Source organism: Periplaneta americana, chromosome 11 (genome assembly GCF_040183065.1).
Source record: "Periplaneta americana isolate PAMFEO1 chromosome 11, P.americana_PAMFEO1_priV1, whole genome shotgun sequence".
NCBI lineage: Eukaryota > Metazoa > Arthropoda > Insecta > Blattodea > Blattidae > Periplaneta > Periplaneta americana.
Genome location: NC_091127.1, coordinates 18,146,190 through 18,169,066, shown reverse-complemented (window position 1 = coordinate 18,169,066; position 22,877 = coordinate 18,146,190). Strand labels below are relative to the sequence as shown.

General features: G+C 35.5%; 1 protein-coding gene across 4 annotated transcripts in view; it reads right to left on the bottom strand.

Annotated features, from left to right (window-relative positions):
• The window catches only part of LOC138708856 (pyruvate carboxylase, mitochondrial-like), a 223,634-nt gene that overhangs the window by 14,495 nt on the left and 186,262 nt on the right, over positions 1 to 22,877 (bottom strand). For all 4 annotated transcript variants that reach the window (XM_069839111.1, XM_069839114.1, XM_069839112.1 and 1 more), the window contains 6 exons: positions 15,526 to 15,766; positions 14,688 to 14,937; positions 11,592 to 11,836; positions 9,384 to 9,563; positions 8,982 to 9,227; positions 3,006 to 3,149 (listed from right to left, as the gene is read on the bottom strand). In XM_069839111.1, the coding sequence (XP_069695212.1) occupies positions 3,006 to 3,149; positions 8,982 to 9,227; positions 9,384 to 9,563; positions 11,592 to 11,836; positions 14,688 to 14,937; positions 15,526 to 15,766 (1,306 nt within the window). The remainder of the gene's footprint in view (positions 1 to 3,005; positions 3,150 to 8,981; positions 9,228 to 9,383; positions 9,564 to 11,591; positions 11,837 to 14,687; positions 14,938 to 15,525; positions 15,767 to 22,877) is intronic.

Below are 22,877 nucleotides of genomic sequence, written 5' to 3'. Positions count from 1 at the left end.
TAGAAAAGCCAACGTACTATGGTAGGAACGATCATGATTTTAAAATCAAATGTAGGAAACAGAAAACAGATGTAGGTAAATTCTCATTTTTAAATAGAACTATAAATGATTGGAATGACCTACCTACAGCGGTCTTTGAGGGCTGTCCTTCCTTAAGTAGATTCAAGAATAATTTAAAAAGTTGTGTATAAAGTGCAAATTAAAATTAAGGCGACATTTAACATTTAATTTTTTAAGGTGACATGTATTTATTTAGCCTGACGAGTTACTTCCTTGGTTTGAATTGTAAATTATTTAAAAATAGCGTGTAAGAGGGTCTTAGACTAGAAATGTTTAGTTTAAATGTAGTTCTGTTTATAAGTACAGTATGCATAAGGGTGTAATTATTTGACTTATTTGAACTGTTGTATCAGTGAAGCGAGGTGAGTCAGTGAAGTTATGGTTTTACAGTGCAGTGAATAGTTCCGATCAGTGATACTTTATAGCGTCAATGAAATGTGTGCTAAAGTGTCAGTGAAATGCGTCATAGTGCCACTACAGTGAGTGAGATGAGAATAAAGTGAAAGACAATTGAAATTATGTAGGGCGTATACATAATAATGTAGGTTGTAATGTAAAATTAGGTATTTTATTTATGTTTTATTATTATTGTGTTAAATTATATTGTGTATTCTTATTGTAGTGTGTATAAAATTGTAGGCCTATTGTGTATTGTGTAATTGTATTGTGTATTGTAAATTTATTGTATATTGCTTATCATTTCTTTATTGTGTATTGTTTATACTGTGTATGCCACTGCCACCAGGGTGCATGCCCACTTGCAGTGTAAATAAATACATACATACAAGATTGTCGTTATATTTAGGGTGATCAGACTGATCAGATATCCTGATTTTGCAGGACTGCAGGATATTCCTCTTTTTTAGTCCCTCATCCTGCAGCCAAGAAAGTTATAATCATTGGCAAAGACTATATTTCATCGATACTGCTGCAACCTACAGGCAAATTACTTGAAAAAGGCGTAAAATCATATAATTTCAAAATATCAGGTACTGTTATTGCAAGTCATCTTGAACTTCCTGAGCGCGGACAGAGGGGCAGAGGGAAGGAAGCGCGTAACGCGGGTGGAGTCAACTGAGTTGTTTGCGCATGCTCCGCATCATAATCTCTTGTCAAGACACATAGAACTATTTCCTTCACTGCGTACCAGTAGTGTTACCATGGAGCAGCAACCACAGGGTAGTAATTATGGTGAAATCACACCACCGCGGAGAAAAAGTAACGCTGTTATCCACAGCGGAGAAAGAGAAATTATCGCAAATATAATTAAGTGTTGCGAGGAGGAAAAATTAAACAAATATTTGCTGGAACCTCTTGCTAAGGAATATGAGAGAGCGGCTAAATACTCTGGCAAAAGTATTAGTTCCGTGAAGAGAATTAAAAATAATATTGAATTACAACCGAATTAACCTCACACTACTCCAGGAAAGAATAGGTATGTAATGTTTAGAAATTATTGGTATAATAGTTATGTACAATAGTGTGTGTATTGAGAGCGACATAATGAATTACTGTTGTAAGTTATTATTTTCTTATAGTTCTACTAAACATATTATTTCATTCCAGAATTAGGACTTGTGTAAAGTTGAAATGGACGACTTCGATCAACATGTTATTTGGGGTACAATCGAAGAATTCTATCGTGTTCAGAAGGTAGTACCTACGATTAAGAAGATAATTTAGAATGGATGATGCCATTGCCGAAATAATTAATTTTGGACCAAGCGATGATGGCAGCAATGATAGGGATATGGATTGTGTATATTTGTAAATTAATGTAAATTCAAATAATAAGCCTGTAAAATATTGTTATAAGAATATGTACATATTAGCTGAAGGTGTAAGTCATGCAGGCCTATATAATGTATAGAAGTAGCTGTAGTAACTCCGCCATTGTTGGTCCCCAGCCCTGATGAGAGAGGAGTGTACACACGATTATATTTAAATACTTTCTCATTACAGGTTAATTAAAACTTGCTACGAAACTATGTTCTCCTCTCAAAACTGGAGTATCGTGAGAAGATGATGTCTGTATTGAACCAAGTTCTTTTACAGTAGAGAGCCATAAAGTAAAAGAACCAACGTTTTCTGAAAAGAGTCATGCTACCCAAGGGAGGGGCATTCTTGCCATGTCGTTACGTTGATGAGTACATGCCGTACTGAACAGTTCGAAAGACAGACTTAGGGGATGTAAGGTTCAAGATAACTTGCAATAACAGTATACAAGTTAGAAAAAGGAGGATATTTCTTGATTTTTTAAAAATCCGCCCGGACCCCAGACAGAGGCCTAAAAAGGAGGACATGTCTGGACATGTGGTCACCCTAACCATTTTCAAAAAGCTACAAATAATGTTCATGGCTTGTCAGTAGGCCTATACTTTTTTAATTAATAAACTTCCTCGTATGCAATCGTCAAAACTTTGTAACCAATTCAACAGTTCATAGCATAAATACTCGTCAAAAAAATAACTTTCATACTCCATCGGAAAATCTATCGTGCTATCAAAAAGAAGTGTGTTATATGGTAGTGAAAATTTTCAATACCCTCCCTATGGATACAAAAAATCAAACTCAAAACATAAGATTATTTAGGGTCAAATTAAAGAAGTACCTAATTTCTCACACCTTCTATTCTGTAGGTGAATTTATAACATTCAACAACACTGCATGAATGTTTCTGTCTTGTATTAAGTATCGATAATAACCTCTAATGTTGTACTAATATATTGTAAAACCTTTCTGTATACATTTCAACTAGACTGTGACTATGAATTAAGACTTTGTAGTACTATTAAATTATTGGATTAGTGTCTTTGAGCACAATTAATAGTGCAATTGATTTGGTAATAACTCAACTATTCATTTTGTATTTAGCATTGTATGTAGTTGCATTTAAGAAGTGAAAATGAGCTCAATATTAAATTGGAAATCAGTCTTGGATTTACCTTAACAGCCTCTTTGTCCTTGATGAAGACGGATCGTAGCTGTCCATTCATTTCGAAGAACACCTCCCTCTCTCCGTTTGCTGTCAAGTCTTCTGCCATGGCCAACGTTTTGATGCCCAGCGTCTTTCCTCTCTCAATTGTCACCTGTAATACACATTTTTCAACACATGAAATACCTACAGCATTCGTGCATGTTTATAATAAATGAACGAGAATCTTAAGGTTCTCAATGAAAACTGGATTGCACAAAGTTATGGTATCTGCAGAAATTCCCAGACAACTAGGTAACAAACATTGAGGTAATTAATTTTTTTGGTCACCCAATATGAGGTCCACTAACATTTATGTTCATTTTATTTTTTGTTCACGCCACTTCTGGTCACTGCAACTTAGTCCACTATAGGTTTCGTTTACACTATTTTTGGTAATTGCATTTTTTTGGTCATAATTTATTTAGTCCACACTATCAGGATTTCTTTGTTACAAGTGACATTAATACAAGTTGGAATATGTTGCAATGAGTTAGTAATTTTTCTTATCAATACAAGGTGGAATTTTTCGCAAGAACTTCATAATGTTTCTTACAGTTTTAAAAGTTCCATCATAGTACAATATCCGAGATCTGACTAGTTGCTCCAATGCCTGACGTGTATTATGTTTTTTTTTTTAATTATTTTAGTAGGTTATTTTACGACGCTTTATCAACTGCTAAGGTTATTTAGCGTCTGAATAAGATGAAGTTGATAATGCTGGTGAAATGAGTCCAAGGTCCAGCACCGAAAGTTACCCAGCATTCGCTCATATTGGGTTGAGGGAAAACCCTGGAAAAAACCTCAACCAGGTAACTTGCCCCAACCGGGAATCGAACCCAGGCCACATGGTTTCACGGCCAGACGCGCTGACCGTTACTCCACAGGTGTGGACTGTATTATATGGCAACTAGGATAATTCATTTCACTATCAAATTGCAAAAAATTTTCTCCAGTAAGTGTGGTATTATATGGCGGTGTCACTTCACTCTGCTAGATTGATGCAGGCAATAGAGGCCTGTTTGCATTTTGAGCCTGGTTAACAGATCACAGAAGAGCATTTCCTTCTGGTAGGGTTGAAATTGTTTCCTCATCTTCAACATTCCGAGTTTTCTGGATGAGAATAGCAAATGGTAGTTCGTTCTGATGTTCACTTGCTCTTCGTTTGATTCGATTGGTATCTGTTCTCACTCCAACCTCTTCCCTTGCAGTCTCATGTGTACATTCCATCCTTCTTTAATTATATTTACATCATTTTCAACATCAGCATTCGTTACACACCTCGCATTGCAGATAATCACGCTTCTCACATTTCCAGTACCTATTTCCTGTTACCATTTTTTCAGTCAGTCTGAAAGTGATACATATAAGAACTGTGGACTAAGAGATTACGATTTCTGTAGTTTGAATGAAGAATGCAATAAATTTATATGAAAGCACATTTGGAAAGTTAATTTCCATAGTAATCTAAATAATTAAACAGTTCATTCTCACAATAATCGAGACATTTATAGTTTAGTAATATTGGATGATAAGAAACTGAGTTCATGCTATACAGTGACAGAAAATGTCTGTTACCCAAAATACACGGTGACCGAAATGTCTGTTACCAAAATACACAGTGACCGAAATGTCTGTTACCTAACTTACATGCCTATGGACATTATATTCAAATATCCTTGTTGACACTGGACATACTCTGTGTGAACTTTAAGTTGTGAATGATGTGACAATGACCGAAAGGTGTATGGCCACATTTGAGGTAGACAAAGAGAAGTGACCGAAGTGTCCTGGGAAACCTGCAGCATTTTTTTTTTTTTTGGTTCTGCTGACAACTGCATATTCTTTTAAATATCAAAATTCCATGGTAATAGTGGAGTGTAGGCCCAATCAAGTTTCCAGTTGTATAATCAAATGTGGAAATTTAATTTTTACAACTTTTCGGAATTATTTACAGAATGTGAGGAGCATTGTTTCAAAACGTATTATGTGCAACTTAAAATTTTTTTACACGAACGACGAAAAACTGGATTACTCGTAAACCGGAGAAGTTTTCAAAACATTACACAAAACCATTTTTAAGTACTGGTTTCACAGTTTACAAATATGACGACTTGGAACCATCAGACTTCACAGCATGAAAGATAAATAAATAGAAAGTAACAAATTTAATTTCGTCCACCACGTTTTGAAACGATGCTCCTCATATGTCCTCTGAGATTTATTGTTCATCAAAACTTTAGAAGTTCATATACTTTATCAGCATAACGGAGTCAGTACCATACATGACATTAAATTATAGATTCTTCTCAACTGCTCTAATGTTATATGATAACTTGAACCAAAACTCTCATGAAATACGTGAACTTCTCGTTTCGTCTCTTTTCCCCTCTGACCATCGTCATTCAGGTACCTACCTATCACAGTAAATGCCTGTGGGGATGTGTTTAGACATTATAAACAATAGAAGAGACAATTCAATTACCATACATAGTAATTTTGTTAAATTATACAATTAATACAAATAAACACATATTGAATATTATAATACATATGAAGGGGTGGGCATGAGATAGTCCAAAGCCACACTTTTAACGAAAACGGTTTTCTTGTGTGAGTTCATTTCTTACACACAGGGAAGCTACTATTAAAATATTATTAAACATTACTCAAGAAATTACGTAAATATAGGCCGAAGAATTTATGATACCACACCTAATAGCATTGGACTCTAAACCTTTAACACACTCTCCTGTGAAATTTTATCTTTGTGGCTTAGGACTATATCATTCTCATACCTTCATATATATATATATATATATAAAAAGAAAAAAAAGAGAATATAATAATGTTTAACAAATATGAGTATGGTACTGAATGTGCAGTGCTCATGTTTGATCATAGTTCAGAAATATTATTTATTCGTATTACAGGATGAATGGTCGTGCCAGAGAATCAGTCCCATTCCGAGGCTTATTGTATGGATTCGTAACAAGTTGTTTTTTTACAGTAATGGGTTGTTAGGCCTTTGCCCAACCCCCAAACTGGAGGACCACCCCTTATCGGCTGTCCACGGCTGCTTATTCAATATATTCGCAGCTACCGGTGCGATATGATGATAGAGAGTGGATTAATCTTGCACAGGATAGGAACTGATGCCAGGCTTATGTGAGGACAGCAATGAACCTCCAGGTTCCTTAAAAGCCATTTGTAAGTATTACAGGATGAATATAGAAATAAACTAGAAACTGAAATAAGATAACAGGTATAATGAAATCACATAGTATAATGTTAAGATAGAGAGAAAGAAACGCTTTCAGCTTTCTCAGCTACAGGGACTGCCTCATTGGACAAAGCACAACTAACACAAAGTGCGAAAAGAGATCAGCAGTTGAATTAATATTTCAAAACAAAATAAATAAATTCATTAATTTTATGCAATAATAGAATTTTTGCTTATAAATATCAGAAAAATTAAGATATCGCATTCTTGATTTTTTCCGAGTTAAATTAGGCTGCCATCAACAGATTTGTGCAAATAGGCCTATCTCATTTTTCAAATTATCGGTTGGTCTATTATTGCGTAACTCTATCCAATTATTTTCGTTATAGGCCTAGTGTAATTTCGTTAAACCGAAAATTGATTAAATTTGCCTACAAACTGTGTCCCATATTATGGAATAACAGATACTGTACCTGGGTTAGGTTATACTGTATATCCATATTATATTGCAACTTCGATAAGAATTGGTACAATAATGATAATTATGGATATTCGACAATTGAATAATTATTATTCTTGCATATTTTACAATATTTTTCATTCATCAGGGCCCTGTCAGGTTAGGTTTGTTACATTTACGGCATTGCTTACGAACAACGAGTTTATGTCTAGCTCCGTAGCTCGGTGCTTCGAGATCGTAAGCAACGTTCGAGATTATCGTAAACAACGATTTCCAGCCATCTTGTCGATCGATTTCTCGAAATACTCGTATTACGATCTACGAGATTGGGTTCTGAATCGATCATTCGAAATATTACCACAGACTGTGATATTACCTTTGAGATTGATAATGGCGTCTGATTCAATACTTTTCTCACTTTTTACTATCTTTGAGCAACGTTGAAAATGTCGATGCATTTATGCCATATTTTCTTGCGAATTCGCTTTTCTTCTCTCCTCTGTCTACTTCTTCGATTTTATTAAACCGTTTCATTTAAATACAAATTCAAACCACAACAATTGCGTCTACGGAAGTGCATTCAGAAAACTCACTGAAACCAAGGATGACTAATCCTAGCGATAACTCGTTTATTTTATTTTCTTTCGAATTTATTTTTTTTTCTTTCGAATTTATTTTAAGTAATTTTTAACTGCTTATTAGGCCTAATTTCGTTAAAATAACATTTTTTTTGTAGTGGCATGAATTATTATTACGTTACTTATGCGTTCTTTAAATTGAACATTTTTAACATGTAAATTTAAAATAAATAAATAAAAATTACTAAAAAATTATTCTGTTATTCTGAAAAATTTGTAATTGCGGCGTTCGTAATAGCGGCATTTCACTGTAGAAGTTAATTATGGTGTCATCTGCAAAATCTAATGATGTTATTATGTTCAGTAGTCCTAGAGAAACTGAAAATCCATGCATATGTCAATCGATTAGAACAATAGAAATAAGTATTTTTTTTAACTGATGACGGGTACTTATTCATGCATATGAAGATAATTGTGAAGACCAATTCACCAGCACAGTTGTTGCCTAGAGTGCGTCATAGGAGGGTGGTCAACACTACACTTGTGATAAGATGATGGAGTTTTGTTGAGATGTGAAACATTTAATTAAATCATTATTAAATTATTATTTTGTCTCGTATAATGATCATGTGTCTGTAACATATATTTATTTCGAATTTTATGATAACATTTTAATAGCATATATTTATAAATTTTTTCAATTTTAAACACATCATTTTTTTTTGGTTGTTTTACGATTCTTTATGGTTATCTGAATGATATAAAGGTGAATGATAATGCCAGTGAAATGAGTCCAGGGTCCAGTGCCGAAGGTTACCCAGCATTTGCTCTTAATGGATTAAGAAAAAAACGGGAAGAAACTTAACCAGGTAACTTGTCCCAACCAGGATTTGAACCCACAACCACTCGTTTCATAAAACTATATATAATGCCCATGGCTTGTCAGTATATTCTTTCATTAATAAACTTCGTCGTATGTAATCGTGAAAACTTTGTAACTAATTCAACAGTTCATAGCATGAATACTCGAAAAAAAAAAAAAAAAATACTTTCATACTCCATCGGCAAATCTATCGTCCTATCAAAAAGGAGTGCGTTATATGTAGTAAAAATTGTTAATAGCCTCCCTATGGATACAAAAAATCAAACTCAAAATATAAGATTATTTAGGGTCAAATTAGTATCTAATTTCTCACGCCTTCTATTCTGTAGGTGAATTTATGACATTCAACAATGTATCATGAATATTTCTGTCTTGTATTGTCCCGTCGCTCTAATTTCCGGCAGCCAATTACGTTGCAGGTCGGCTACATTTAAACGTGTGCGTCTTGTGATTCACTGATGAAGATGTTAAGCATTTCCTAAGGCTGGATAAATACTTAATATATAATCGCCCGCCATTTTGGCTCTTTCGTTGGCGTTCGCAGAAACACACGAGGACGTTATTTGCCGCTCAATTATTTGCTGAATTCCAGTGCGTTTGATGTATTATCATAGGAGCTACGACATGATAATGTTTAACGGTGTGGCAAATAGATCCCTCGTCTGGTAGCTCGGCAACGAAATAACAAAAATGGTGAACGATACTACCTACCTATACTTTATAGAGCCTTCACTTCCTAAGACGTAAGCAAAGAGGAGGAGTCACGCCGGGAATAACAGCGTCGCGACTATAGTTGCACTCACCTCGAATTCCTCGCCGACCTTTGGTCCTGTGAGGAAGATGCGTGTGTCCAGCTTGTCAACAGGACCACAGCTCTCCCGGAACGTAAGGTAGTCATCCGTTACTTGTGGGTACAGGGCTGCACTCATTACATCACGGTCTGTTGAGTAGGGATGCTTCTCTTTCAGGTCTTTCTTGAGCTGCTCGAAATCGAAGGGCTCTAGACTAGCACCAGGACGCCCACTCACGCGGGGCATGTCTTTTAGAACCTGCAACACACAAAGCAGAAACTGAACTTCTACAAAACACAAAAAGACGTCTGAATTGCTGGCAATATATTGTTTTAGATTAATTCTGAACTGTCATTTCTCTGTACTGTATGAAAAAAAAGATTACCTCTTTCTGCCCCTTGTCTCTTAACTTACCTTTGACCTGAAAGGCTCAGGGAAGCCTTGATAAGGCTCGCCTATGTATCCTTGCAGGAATTCTATCACAGACTTGGGGAAACTAAGTTCTTCAGCCTTGCTTAGGACATCATCTGCACTCAATTTATTTTGTACCATAAACTGCGCAAGATCTCCTACAACTTTCGATGATGGAGTCACCTATGGGTCAAGAAGTGTTTTTCAATTATATTAAAATGAAAACAATAGTATATTAAAACAGTATATTTTATATATTTTAATATAATCAAATTAATTCAGACTTGATAAAACATAGTGATATTTGGTTCATTAATGAAGTGAGCATGACTATTTCTCAAAACTTCGTGATAAATTACACTCTACTGCTGTTAGTTTATTTTGTCTTTTAAACATAATGAATAATAGTAACCAAGTCGGGAGGAGAGATTTCAGATTAAGTTCAATTCAGAATTTGTTATCAGCTTCATTTTTTCTCACATGAACTATGTTTATGTGAATGATAAGTGCTGTTGTATTACACCTGTGAAAACGAACAGGACAAAGATCTCAATATTTTTAAGGGGTGATGGGTGAAATTTCTATTTTATACATTTTTCAAGCTACGTCCTTGATTTTTTGTACATAGTGTAATAGATAATGATGTGGTGAAATTTCATTTCTGTGAGTAAATTAGTTTCTGAGTTATTAACAAAAATATTTTGAAAAAATTTGCATATTTCAAAACGAAATGTGTCGCTCAATTTTTTAGTAAAATGTTTGAATTTTTTTTTTTTTTGCAAGATCAGTGATGCCACTGATTTAGAAAAACATCACGTATCAGTTTTCCTATATCTTTCCTACAAAAGGGAAAAACATTTATATAATCACTGCATCTCTAATGTGACGAAATGTGCTGAAAAAAAGTGTGGGAAACCAGATTGTAAAATTTGCATGGGATTGAAGTTCAAGGGTGCAGCCATTTATACATTGCTTAATTTTTATACTTTCAAACGCCAAGAACATTGAATCTTGCTCAACATATACGAGTAAATAAGAGATTGCCGATTCATTTTTTTACAAGAAAACTAAAATGCGATTCTTGATTGAAAATGACCAAAATTTAATCCATCACCCCTCTTAAAATCTTGATAGCGTTGGTGATTATTAAAGCTCGGATTTCTAAGCAAAATGCATATTCTTTTCCACACCTTTAAAGGTAAGCAGAAAGGTTATACTACGTAAGACACACCTAGATAAGCAGTTTTAACTATGTTCGTTAGTGCTTATAAATGCTTATTTCGCAGGAAAACGTTTTTGCTTACGTATTTTACGATTTTTAACTAAAACAGCATATTTTACCCAAAACTGTAATTTTAAAAGTGCATATTTTACTTCTAGCTGTTATTTATCACTGATTCCCTTTTTCTTATTGGCTAATAAAAATTAACTTCAGTTGAATGCGTAAGAAAGCACTGCTAGGGTATGACCCAGGATATTGTACTGCGTAGTTCTAATTAGGAGAGAACCTTGGGATTCCCCTCCAAGTTTCTGTGACTAGGCAGGTCAATCAGTTATCGCACTTATCGCGTTATCGGAATGATGTCATGTGCATGGATGGTGAATCCCCGAGTTCCAAGCTGCAGTGTGCAAGTTGTGCAACACGCGTTGGTTCAATAAGGTGTGTGTGATTGCTCGCTGTTAAGGAATGCCACCCACAAAAACCTTCTCAATCAACATTCCAAGAAACAAATAATTTATCATCATATTTCCGTGTATTAGTTTTTGCTTATTTTGGTGTTTATTTTCACCATTGTTCGTGCTTATTTGCTTGCTTATTTTACTATTTGATAGTGCTTAGAAATCCGGGCTTTAGTGATTATAATGAAAGAGGTTTGATAATAGTAATGGTGATGCTGATGGTGGTAGTGCCTGATGATAGTGATGATGATGGTGATTAAAAGGAAGATGATGATGAAATTAGTGATGATGACTTATTTACATTAGGCAGCTAACTCAGAGTTTATTCATCAGGATGTAAAATTTACCACCGAATTGTTTTAGAGTTATATACCAATGTCATTGTTACTTATCGTAAGTTCTCTCAATTGCTAACAGCAATAACAGCAAGCACTCATTACTTCCTGTTATTGCCCTATACCGTCACTGTGAGAACTTCGGTAAGTTCAGAACATAACCTCACACCATGTAACCTTAAATTTAACTGTGCACCTTTATGATGTCTCCCAGCAGCATATTGGCTTCCCTGTAGGCCTTCTTAACGTCCTCGAAGAATTCCTCTAGGCCGAGAGAATATGCTTGGAACTGAAGATTCGTGTACTGCCCTCCAGGAATCTCACTCAGGTACACGTCAGCATTACCCGACTTCATTGTGGTAGTGCATTCGAAAGGTGCGTACAGCGTCCGTGTTTGCTCCCAGTACGCAGAATACTCGCTCACATTGCTCAGGTTCAAGCCTGCGCACACATCACTACTCTTACTATCTTCATTCTCCATTAAACCTATTTGATACTTGTATGTGTGTGAGTAAGAGAGAAAGAAAGATATGGAGAAAAGAAAGGGATAAGAAAAGGGACAGAAAGAAAGGGGGAGAGAAAAGAAAGGAGAACAGAGAGAGAGAGGGAGAGAACAAAGGACAGACCGACAAAAGGAAGGAAGGAAAGAGAGACAGGCAAAGAAGGAGAGAGAAAAGAAGACGGAGAAGGAAAGAGAGAGAGAGAGAGAAAAGAAAGGGCAGAAGGAAAGAGAAAGAAAGAAGGGAAGAGAGAGAAAGAAAGAGAGAGAGAAAGAAAAAAAGAAAGGAGAGAGAGAGAAAGGACAGATAAGGAGGAGGAGGAGAGGGAGAAGGAAGTAGAGAGAATGGAAGGAAAGAAAAGGAAGGAGAGAGACAATGAAGGAAAGAGAGGGAGAATGAAGGAAAGAAAAGAAAGGAGAGAAGGAAGGTAAGATTTTTTTTATTTTATTTTACGACGCTGTATCAACATCTAGGTTATTTAGCGTCTGAATGATATGAAGGTGATAATGCTGGTGAAATGAGTCCGGGGTCCAGCACCGAAAGTTACCTAGCATTTGCTCCTATTGGATTGAGGGAAAACCCTGGTAAAAACCTCAACCAGGTAACTTGCCCCGACCGGGATTCGAACCCGGGCCACCTGGTTTCGCAGCCAGACGCGCTGACCATTACTCCACAGATGTGGACGGAAGGGAAGAAAGAAAGAGAAAGAAGGAGAGGAAGGAGAGGGAGAAGGAAATAGAGAGAATTGAAGGAAAGAAAAGGATGGAGAGAGAAGGAGAAAAAGAGAAGAAAGAAGAGAGAGGTGAGAGGAAGAGAAAGAAGGGAAGAGAGAACAGAGTTGAAGAGGAGAGAAAAGAAAAGAGGAGTTTAAATGATGGAGCAAAGAAAGGGAGGAAGAAGCGTAATGTATGAGAGCAAGAAAAACAACGAAGTTAGAATGGAGTAAAAGGAGGAAGAGTAAATGTAGGAAGATAAGGAAGAACATGAGCAGAAAGACGGCATAGGTATTTTCAACGTACTGGTTATATTGATAGTAACAATAGTAGCGGTGACTAATTTTAGAATGTAGACTTTCACGGCTGGCATCATTGGGATTGGTGTTATCTAGGTTAAAGAGCTGTGGTCTGCTGGAACTGTTCTAACACCAATCCCGAAAGTAGCGGTGTCTGTAAAGCTACTCTTTCACAAGTGAAAAAATTCTGAATTGCGCAACAAAAGTTGTACATCATTTTTACACATAAGTCAATTAATTGCATGGAATAAGAGTTGGCAACTACTTGAAAAATGGAATGACTACAAAAAAGTTGCATTTAACGTTTACACACAACACGCCATTTATGTGGTGCAACTTCGTTATACACAACATCATCTTTCATGGTTCTTGGTCGGCTGTTGAGTATCTGCTCTGAAGATTCCACGAGTTGTATGGTAAAGACCAATTATATGAAAATATTAAGGAAATCTCAGGGAACAATTTCGATTATCTGTAGCAAAAATAATATACAAAAGAAAGACATATTTCGCAGATACAGCACCTTATAGTATCACTAAGATTTTTCAGAACCAGTAGGCCTAATTTGGTATGAAGCAATGGAATATATGTACGCCATTAAACAAATAACAAATTGTATTTTGTTTTTAATTACTGTGACACATCTGAATTGTTCTTTAAGCAACAGTTACAGATATGAGTCATTCCACATCAAATAGCACACATTTAAAGAAAATTTGACCTTCATGTCCCTGATTTTACTGAAATCAAATTTACGTACCGTATTATATCAGTGAAAAAATGAAACGTATTTTTTTATTAGTCTCCCTTTTGATTATTTTGGTGATTAGAAAGCACTGACGTTCCTGAAATATTGCGCACATCATTGTAGTTAATTCTGAATATTTCTGATACTAGTTTTCAGAGATTTACGATCTATGCCTCATTTTGAAGGTTAAATAGATACTTCATTCACACATAAAACAAAAGCAATTCTTTTAATATTTATTATTTTTACAAAACACTTAATATTATAAGCATTATTTTCAATGCTATAGTCGCGTCGCTCTAATTTCCAGCAGCCAATCGCATTGCAGGTCGGCTACATTTAAACGTGTGCGTCTTGTGATACGCTTCTGAAGACGTTATTCATTTCTTAAGGCTCGATAAATACTTAATATAATCGCCCGCCATTTTGGCTCTTTCGTTGGCGTTCGCAGAAAGCACAGGAAGACGTTATTTGCCACTCAATTATTTGCTGAATTACAATGCGTTTGATTTATTATCATAGGAGCTACAGCATGATAATGTTTAATGGTGTGGCAAATAGATTCCTCGTATGGTAGCTCGGCAACGAAAGAACAAAAATGGCGAACGATACTACCTACCTAGACTTTATAGAGCCTTCACTTCCTAAAAAGTAAGCAAAGAGGAGGAGTCACGCCGGGAATAACAGCGTCGCGACTATAGATTAAAATTTTGCCAGCAACAAAACACATTGCACTTTTCTTTGGACATCCATCTTGTATAATTAATTGTAACAATGAAAATTATTGCATTTGTTCGATTTTTACCGCCTCTTGTTTCCTTCAGTGTCTCAAACTTACAGACGAAAAACTTTGAGAGTTTTATTTTCATCTGGCACCAATATTACATTTCTGCCTCTATTCATTTAAAAAATATGATTTTCTGAAACCCCACCATGACTTTTGGTAGAACACAATGTATGTAAAAACAAAACAAACACTGAGGTATTTTGTTTTCTGTTCAACTTCGTTTCTTTAGTGGGTAAGCCACTGACCTGTATCCAATTTGCTTCCTTGCAGGGCTGCCACCACTGCACCCATGCTGGGCTGTGAGGTCATGCCTGACATAGAGTCAACTGCCACATCAACAACATCTGCCCCTGCCTCAGCACATGCCAGCATGGAGGCCACGCCAGCTCCTGCTGTGTCGTGTGTGTGGATGTGGATGGGGATGTCGGGGTGCTTGTCCCTCAGAGCGGTGACAAGCAACTTCGCTGCTGCTGGCTTCAGGAGCCCCGCCATGTCCTGTAACATCCATTTATTAAGTCAACGATTTACAACAATTTCTCATGTTTTGTACAATGAAATATTCTATCCATCTTGAATCTTGTGTACACTACTTTTAACACTTAATTACAAATGATTGATGAATTGGCAACTTACTAGTGTTAATTATATAAGCACGTGTGGCTTACAGCTGTTTCGATGTATACTGTACACCATCATCAGAGCCTACTAGATCATGGCGTCATCTAGCTATCGCTGCCTGTAGTAAGGGTGTGTTTGTGTGTTGAAATGTGGAGTCAAATAGTGAGTGTGTTCTGAAATTGATCTGTGTGTTCGGAATTTGATTAGAGTGTGTTTTAGTGTGTCTGTATATTTCATATTGTTCTAGTGTGTTGAGTTTTTGGTTTTTGGGTTGTATGTGTAGGATTTCCATACAATATTTATTTTATTGTATGTATGGTTAGTATTAGTTATGTGTTCGGCTACAAAGAACACATTAAAGCAATAACCAGAGGACACAATACATCTACATATGCTGAAGAGGAGGAGGAAAGAAGAAAACTAAAAGAAAGAAGAGAGTTATGGCGGTAATGACAGATACAATACCTTGATAGAGAGAATATGAGTGCCGGCTTTGACGAGTTCATCAGCCAGGTTGGTGTAGTACTTGAGGTCGTACTTCTTGCGAGTAGGGTCCGACACATCTCCAGTGTAAGAGATGGCAGCCTCTACAACACCGCCTGCCTTGCCAGCTGCTTCCATGCCGACTATCAGGTTGGGCAGATAGTTGAGGGAGTCGAACACTCTGAAAATGTCCATGCCCACTTGCACTGACAACTCGCAGAACCTGCAAACCAATCAGAACAACTGCTGTCAGCAAAATTCAAGTCTTTATTTCACTACTCGATAGCTGTCTTTTATTTGAAGTTTAGCCCACAAGTTATCATAGGACAAGACATCGCTAATTTATCAAAATATGATTTGATTTTTTTCTTCTACTACTTCACGAAAGCAGCATCAATCTTTTCTTTCTATTCCTCATCACAGAACTTCTTCATACTCATCGTTCTACACTGTATCATTATTTTGTCTCTGGAATTCGTTACCTAGTGACGTCAGGGGTTATAAAACACCATCACAGTATAAAAGTAAACTAGAAATCCGTTTCTGAGAAGTTGCAAGTTTTATGCTAAAGTTTTTTTATCTTTAGCATTTTGGCAACAATTTCCTTCTGTTAGATTAACTCTTTCTCTTGTTTTTGTGCAAGAATACTAGAACAGCTTATTCTCTCTTGGTTAATAATAATGACGCTGAGTGTCACTGTTATTTTGTGTCTGTGTTGTATAAGTTTTTATTCTTCTTTTTTTTTCCTTTTTTTGCATCATTTAATATGTTAGACTAATTTTTGTTATTTTCAATTTCTACTTGTATGTTCAGTTGTTTTTTTATGTCATATTCATTTTGTCACATGTTATTACATTAGATTAATTGAATCATGATGTGTAATTTTTCTTGTAGTTGTATTGCATTTCTGGTGGTGTGGAAGAGAAGGCCTGATTGCCTTAACTCCACCAGAATGAATGAATGAATGAATGAATGAATGAATGAATGAATGAATGAATAAATGAATGAATGAATGAATGAATAAATAAATAAATAACTAAGTAAGTAAGTAAGTAACTAAGTAAGTAAGTAAGTAAGTAAATAAATAAATAAATAAATAAATAAATAAATAAATAAATAAATAAATAAATACAGAAAATTTGGAATTTATAATACAAACAGCAATTCTGCACATTCACATCTGTTAAAATTTTAAATATTTTCTGACTTAGAGCAATCCTATTTTTCTTTATAATATCCGAACTAACATTGATTTCTTTCCCACAATTCTAAATATATTAAAAAATCCACTACAAGATAACACTATGAAATGACGAATTTATAACATGGCTTATAATTTGAAGAAGTAATAGAAGCAATTGAAAAAAACTTCCCAGACTTGATCTAGAGAAGGATTTGATATGTGCATTGTTAAATTTGAAACCGAATATCAGGGAACTATGTTTTTTTTTTTTTTAATTTATTGCTATGTGAATTATGTACGCATGGATAATTTTTTTTACCGCTATCATCATTTACTGATATTTGTAATACTCAAGAGAAAAAAATTGAGCAGACCTTCCATATCACTGCTTTTGGTATAAATTTATGTTTCTGTAAAAATTTATATTGTTATAAACATTTTTCTGTATTGGTGCTAATTTCAAATTTAGAGTAGAAGCTAAACTTATTAACCACCTATGAAGCCTTTCTTTTTTCTGTCATCAATTTCTGTTATCTTATAAAACTAATACCATAATCTAAATGCCTCAGTTCTATTTTCATAACTGGGTAGATTAGAAGTGAGCCAAACACATGCAAAAGGAAAGACACTGCCTCCCTTCTGCCAGTTGCTCTAAAGGAGAATATGATGTCATCATAACCTAAAGCACATACCGATGTTTGGCTCAAGTTTTACCAAATTGGGGAGTGAACATCTGAGACCGAAATGTGATAAGAAGTAGTCCAGTTTCATGAAAGCTAAGTGACTGAGATGAAGATGTCGATACTAATAAAGACGTGGATTTAGATGATAGAAAACAATGCCAAAATAGTGTTATCCTGATGCAGCAAAATGTAACAGCAAATCATGAAAAAAGGAATCAAGTTCATTTTCGCAATGTAAAATCATTCCTTTCTCTTTCAGCTCTACTATGGGGTAAATATAAATGGAGTAATTAAGGAAACTCACATTTCACTCAATTATTCTATTATCCTAAGAGATAAATTAAACAAACTACTTTTTGAGAATCGAATGTTTGTCCCTAGATTCAATATAAATGGGTTCTACGTAAAGATTAAAGTTTTGGTCCTACAGAATTACCGGTATCTGTTATCTGTAATAACCAATAAATGGGTTCGATCTGAACTGGAGGTGATGGAATTTTACGAAAAAAAAAAAAAATCCTAAGTGAGGCTTTAGTCGAAAAAGAAACAAAAATTACAGGCCATATAAGGCAGTATATTGAAAACTCCTTTGTTCGCGAATAGAGTGGAATGAAGGCAAAATTTCATGTCCAGGCCCAATTCCAGCTCTCAACGCTTGGTACTAGATGTCTCCACGATAATGATTGGGGAGACCTCTGCCAAAGAAAAGGGGAAACATGTCGATTCATAATGCTGTTGGCACCATAGTAGTGTTCTAGCTATCTTGGTTGACACTGTTGAACCAGAATTCAGAGCAAAACAGAGCCATTCTATCAACGTCTTAGTGTGAAGTACACAAATTTAAATAGGTATCAATTAGTCAAAACCAATTGAGATCATCATCATCATATCCCTCACGTATTAGACCCTACAGGATCTGTTACGGTCTCATGCCAGCGCTTTCGTGGTCTTCCCAATACCAATTGAGATGATCTAATGAATTAGTTGCCAGTAACTCAAAATAAGAAATAAATCAACAAACTTCTTGAGAATTTTCACTGTCATAAACTTAGTAAATTCTTAAAATAAGAAAAGTGAGAAATGTGTGGAAGAAAAGTTATTAAAGCAAAGCATATTCTATGTTGAATCTTTCGTACACTACTTTTAACACTTGAATATAAATAATTGATTAAATGGCGATCTTACTCGCGTTAATTGTGTAAGTATGTGCGGCTAACATCTGTTTTGGTGCTTCTTCACACCATCCTCAGAGCCTACTAGATCTCGGCATCATCTCAAACTTTGCTGCCTGTTGTGTAGGTGCGTTCGATTGTTGAAAAGTGTTGAAATGTGGTGTCAAATAGTGTGTGTGTTCTGAAATTGATCTGTGTGTTGAGAATTTGATCAGGGTGTGTTTTAGTGTGTCTGTATATTTCATATAGTTCTAATCAAATTCTCAACACACAGATCAATTTCAGAACACACACACTATTTGACACCACATTTCAACACTTTTCAACAATCGAACGCACCTACACAACAGGCAGCAAAGTTTGAGATGATGCCGAGATCTAGTAGGCTCTGAGGATGGTGTGAAGAAGCACCGAAATAGCTGTAAGCCGCACATGCTTACACAATTAACACGAGTAAGATCGCCATTTAATCAATTATTTACAAAGCATATTATTAAAAATGCACCAATAATTAACTAGGTATATTTATCCACTATCATTATCTTACTCACCTTTTCAAAATGGATCGCACCATTGCCCAATTATTTATACAGTGAAATGTCATTTCAGTAAATCTGTATTTTTATTATCACATTAGGAAAAAAAATTATACCATAGCGTAAAACTTCAATTGAACAAAATTTGTCAGAATAAAAATCTGAATATTAATCTGGCTTAATGCTTATGGGAAAAACAGTGGAAGGACGATATAATGGAAGTTTCAGATTGGGCAAGACTAGTGGCAGTTACGACTTTCCATCTTGCAAAAGATCACGATTGTTTAGCAAAACACCTGCACCAATCCATTCTGTATTCTCTGCAACTCACAAGAGGAGATGAACAGAAAACATATTGCATGTTGTATGATTATAAGATCATTTTTTTTATTTCAGTTGGTTATTTTACGATGCTTTATCAACATCTTAGGTTATTTAGCGTCTGAATGAGATGAAGGTGATAATGCCGGTGAAGTGAGTTCGGGGTCCAGCACCGAAAATTACCCAGCATTTGCTCATATTGGGTTGAGGGAAAACCCCGGAAAAAACCTCAACCAGGTAACTTGCCCCGACCGGGGATCGAACCCAAGCCACTTGGTTTCGCGGCCAGACGAGCTAACCGTTAATCCCCAGGTGTGGACTATATAAGATCATCCAGTGAATGTGATTGATACTGGGAAGCAAGAGGGTCGTATGGATTGATAGTGACTATGCCAAAAGCATGCCATTGGAAAGAAAAAAATATGTATATTTTTATTATAACCCACTGTAATCATCACCCTATTTCATTATTAAAACATTTCACTGTATAATATTTTTAAATAGGGCCTACTGTTTCCAAATACGTGAACTGTAAATAAGACTACTGAAATTTCGAAAGCAATTACTACAGATCTTGAATTGTGTAAGAGGTTTGTATGCTTAGGACAACTACTGAAATTTTTGCAGAAGATTTTTGAAGTGTAAGGAAAATTGCGAAATTATTAAATAATTGTAACTACACAAAAAAGACAGATATCCAATATTGAAGACGAGTTCATATTATTACGCTCTCACGAGAGAGAGATGTGCAGTACACATGAAGAGTCATTTTTTACTTTGGTTGTAGAGAAAATTGTTAAGTTTCCTTTCTAGCACTGAAAACCTTTATATTACATAAAAGAAACACGGATAGTACTTTCCTTTCAAAATTCGCTTTAGGCTTATAGTCCCATCGCTCTAATTTCCAGCAGCCAATCACGTTACAAGTCGGCTACATTTAAACGTGTGCGTCTTGTGATTTGCTGATGAAGAAGTTACGCATTTCCTAAGGCTCGATAATTACTTAATATAATCGCCCGCCATTTTGGCTCTTTCGTTTGCGTTCGCAGAAGGCACACGGGGACTTTATTTGCCGCTCAATTATTTGCTGAATTACAGTGCGTTTGATTTATTATCATAGGAGCTACGACATGATAATGTTTAACAGTGTGGCAAATAGATTCCTAGTCTGGTACCTTGGCAACGAAAGAACAAAAATGACGAACGATACTAGCTACCTAGACTTTATAGAGCCTTGACTTCCTAACATGTCAGCAAAGAGGAGGAGTCACGCCGGGAATAACAGCGACGCGACTATAGGTCACTGGAAGCATAGGTGGAGTTATGGGGAGACATTGCCAACCCCCCATGCTTATTTGACCTCTTTTTTTTCTATTAACATTAGAAAATATTGAATTCAAAAGATCTTTTTGGCTTTTGTTTATGATTAAGTTTCAGTGCTTAAATCGATGAATTAATGTCTTCTGATCATGTGTCTGGACAATAATATTTATTTTAAATTTCTGAATGTATAAGAATTCTTATACCTCATCTGAGGAATGGAAGCACTGTAATGTTTCTTTTGTAACAGCCTGTACTCATATGTTAGAAGTCTGCAGGTGTTCAGGCCGCCACTTGGAGAAATATGAATAACACACTGCGCAACAATGCAAAAAAAAAAAAAAAAAAGAAAAGTGATCCCGGTATAATGTGTAAACTTAAAGATGTGATTAAATAAAATAATTAGAATTTACATTTCTTATATCTCCAAGAAGGTAAGCTTCCTATAAAAAGTTTCTGTTAGCACTGTTACGTAGTTTTATTGATGTATGCATGTGTTTCTGTACGAAAGAGAAAAAGAGGGAGATTGTTTTAAGTTATGCCCTATTATAATTTGTAGTAGACCTACAGTTCAAGCCTTATACAACTCTGTTCGAAACATCAGACCCATATATGCCCGCAACTTTTATTTTTGAAAAAAGTCTTCATTTTCACAAATGTTGCTTCTTTTAGTCATAGAGAATGACAATGCAAAATCGCCGCTTACATAATCATTAGTGCCCATTTAACCATGGATCGAAAACGACCCTGTGGGCACATGAATAACCTTTTCATGCATATTACAGTAAAGTCATCATAACGATTATTTACTAAATCTGTTGGACATAATTAATAAAAAAAATGACTCCTTTGCTTAATATAACTCAAAAATTTATTATTACACTTACGAGGGCCGTAAAAAAATAAATTTGCCAGGGGAAGTTAACAGAAAAAAAACACGATTTCACTGGACAAATTTATTGGAACAGACAAAGCAATTGTAGAGCCATTTTTCAACATATTCTCACCGGAACTGAGATATTTATCATATTATGGGATCAACAGAGACTTTCAAATGGCTATCAAACGCTGGTTCCGATCCCAAGCGGCTGACTTCTACGACACATACAAAAATTGACCCCATGGTGTGACAAATGTCTCAATTCCAGTTGGGGATATGTTGACAAATAGCGCAACAATTGCTGTATCTGTTTCAATAAATCTTTCCATGCAATTGTGCTTTTTTCTGTAAACGGCCCCAGAAAATTACTTTCTGGATAGCCTCGTAATTGTGGTTGAGTGGCCAAAATTTGTATAAGCACTTCTTTTGACATTATTAACATGGTGGAAGAAAGAAAATTAACTTTTTTATTTGCACTCATCAGAATGTTTGCTTGTTAGCTGTGTTAGCGGGATAGTAGTTTTCCTAAAAAAATTAATTCACGTATTTATAAATCGTAAATGTTTCGTAAATTTTCATAGGGAATATGAAAGTAAAGAAAATCTACTCACAATAATTATCAATAATAATATTATTAGAAAATTTAGCAAAATGTACGAAAGGTTCCCTATGTGCCCATAGGGTCGAAAACGACCCAAGCCAAATTTCTTACACTATTACGCCTCTACTGAATATAATTCATGACTCCACCTTATGTAATCATATTAGTTACTGTTTGCCCTATGTAATAAAATAATAACAGAACTAAAATACTTAACAATGAAGTGTCTGCTTACATTTCTTTGTTGACGTGCATTATAACCAAACTAAGTGTTACACATTTTCAGTTAAAATGCATTGCAGAGAGTTACAACGGAACAATTGGACAAACTAAAGTGTTGCCAATATATTATCGAACACATAATGGTGGTGTCCAACCGAAAATTTAAACAAATATTAAAGGAACCAATAAAAATATGACGTGGGTCGTTAACGACCCTGTGGGCATATATGGGGATCATATTCCGATTACTGTACCACTGTCAAGCTATAATGGGCGGAGGAGGTAAATGATGTCCCCCATAACCCCCGTTATATGGGGATTCTATGGTTTTTCCTTTGCCCCCCCCCTCCCCAAGGAAACTGTTCTCTCTCTGTCTATAACTGGAAGTAAAAAAGAAAAGTCTAAAGGAAGCTGCT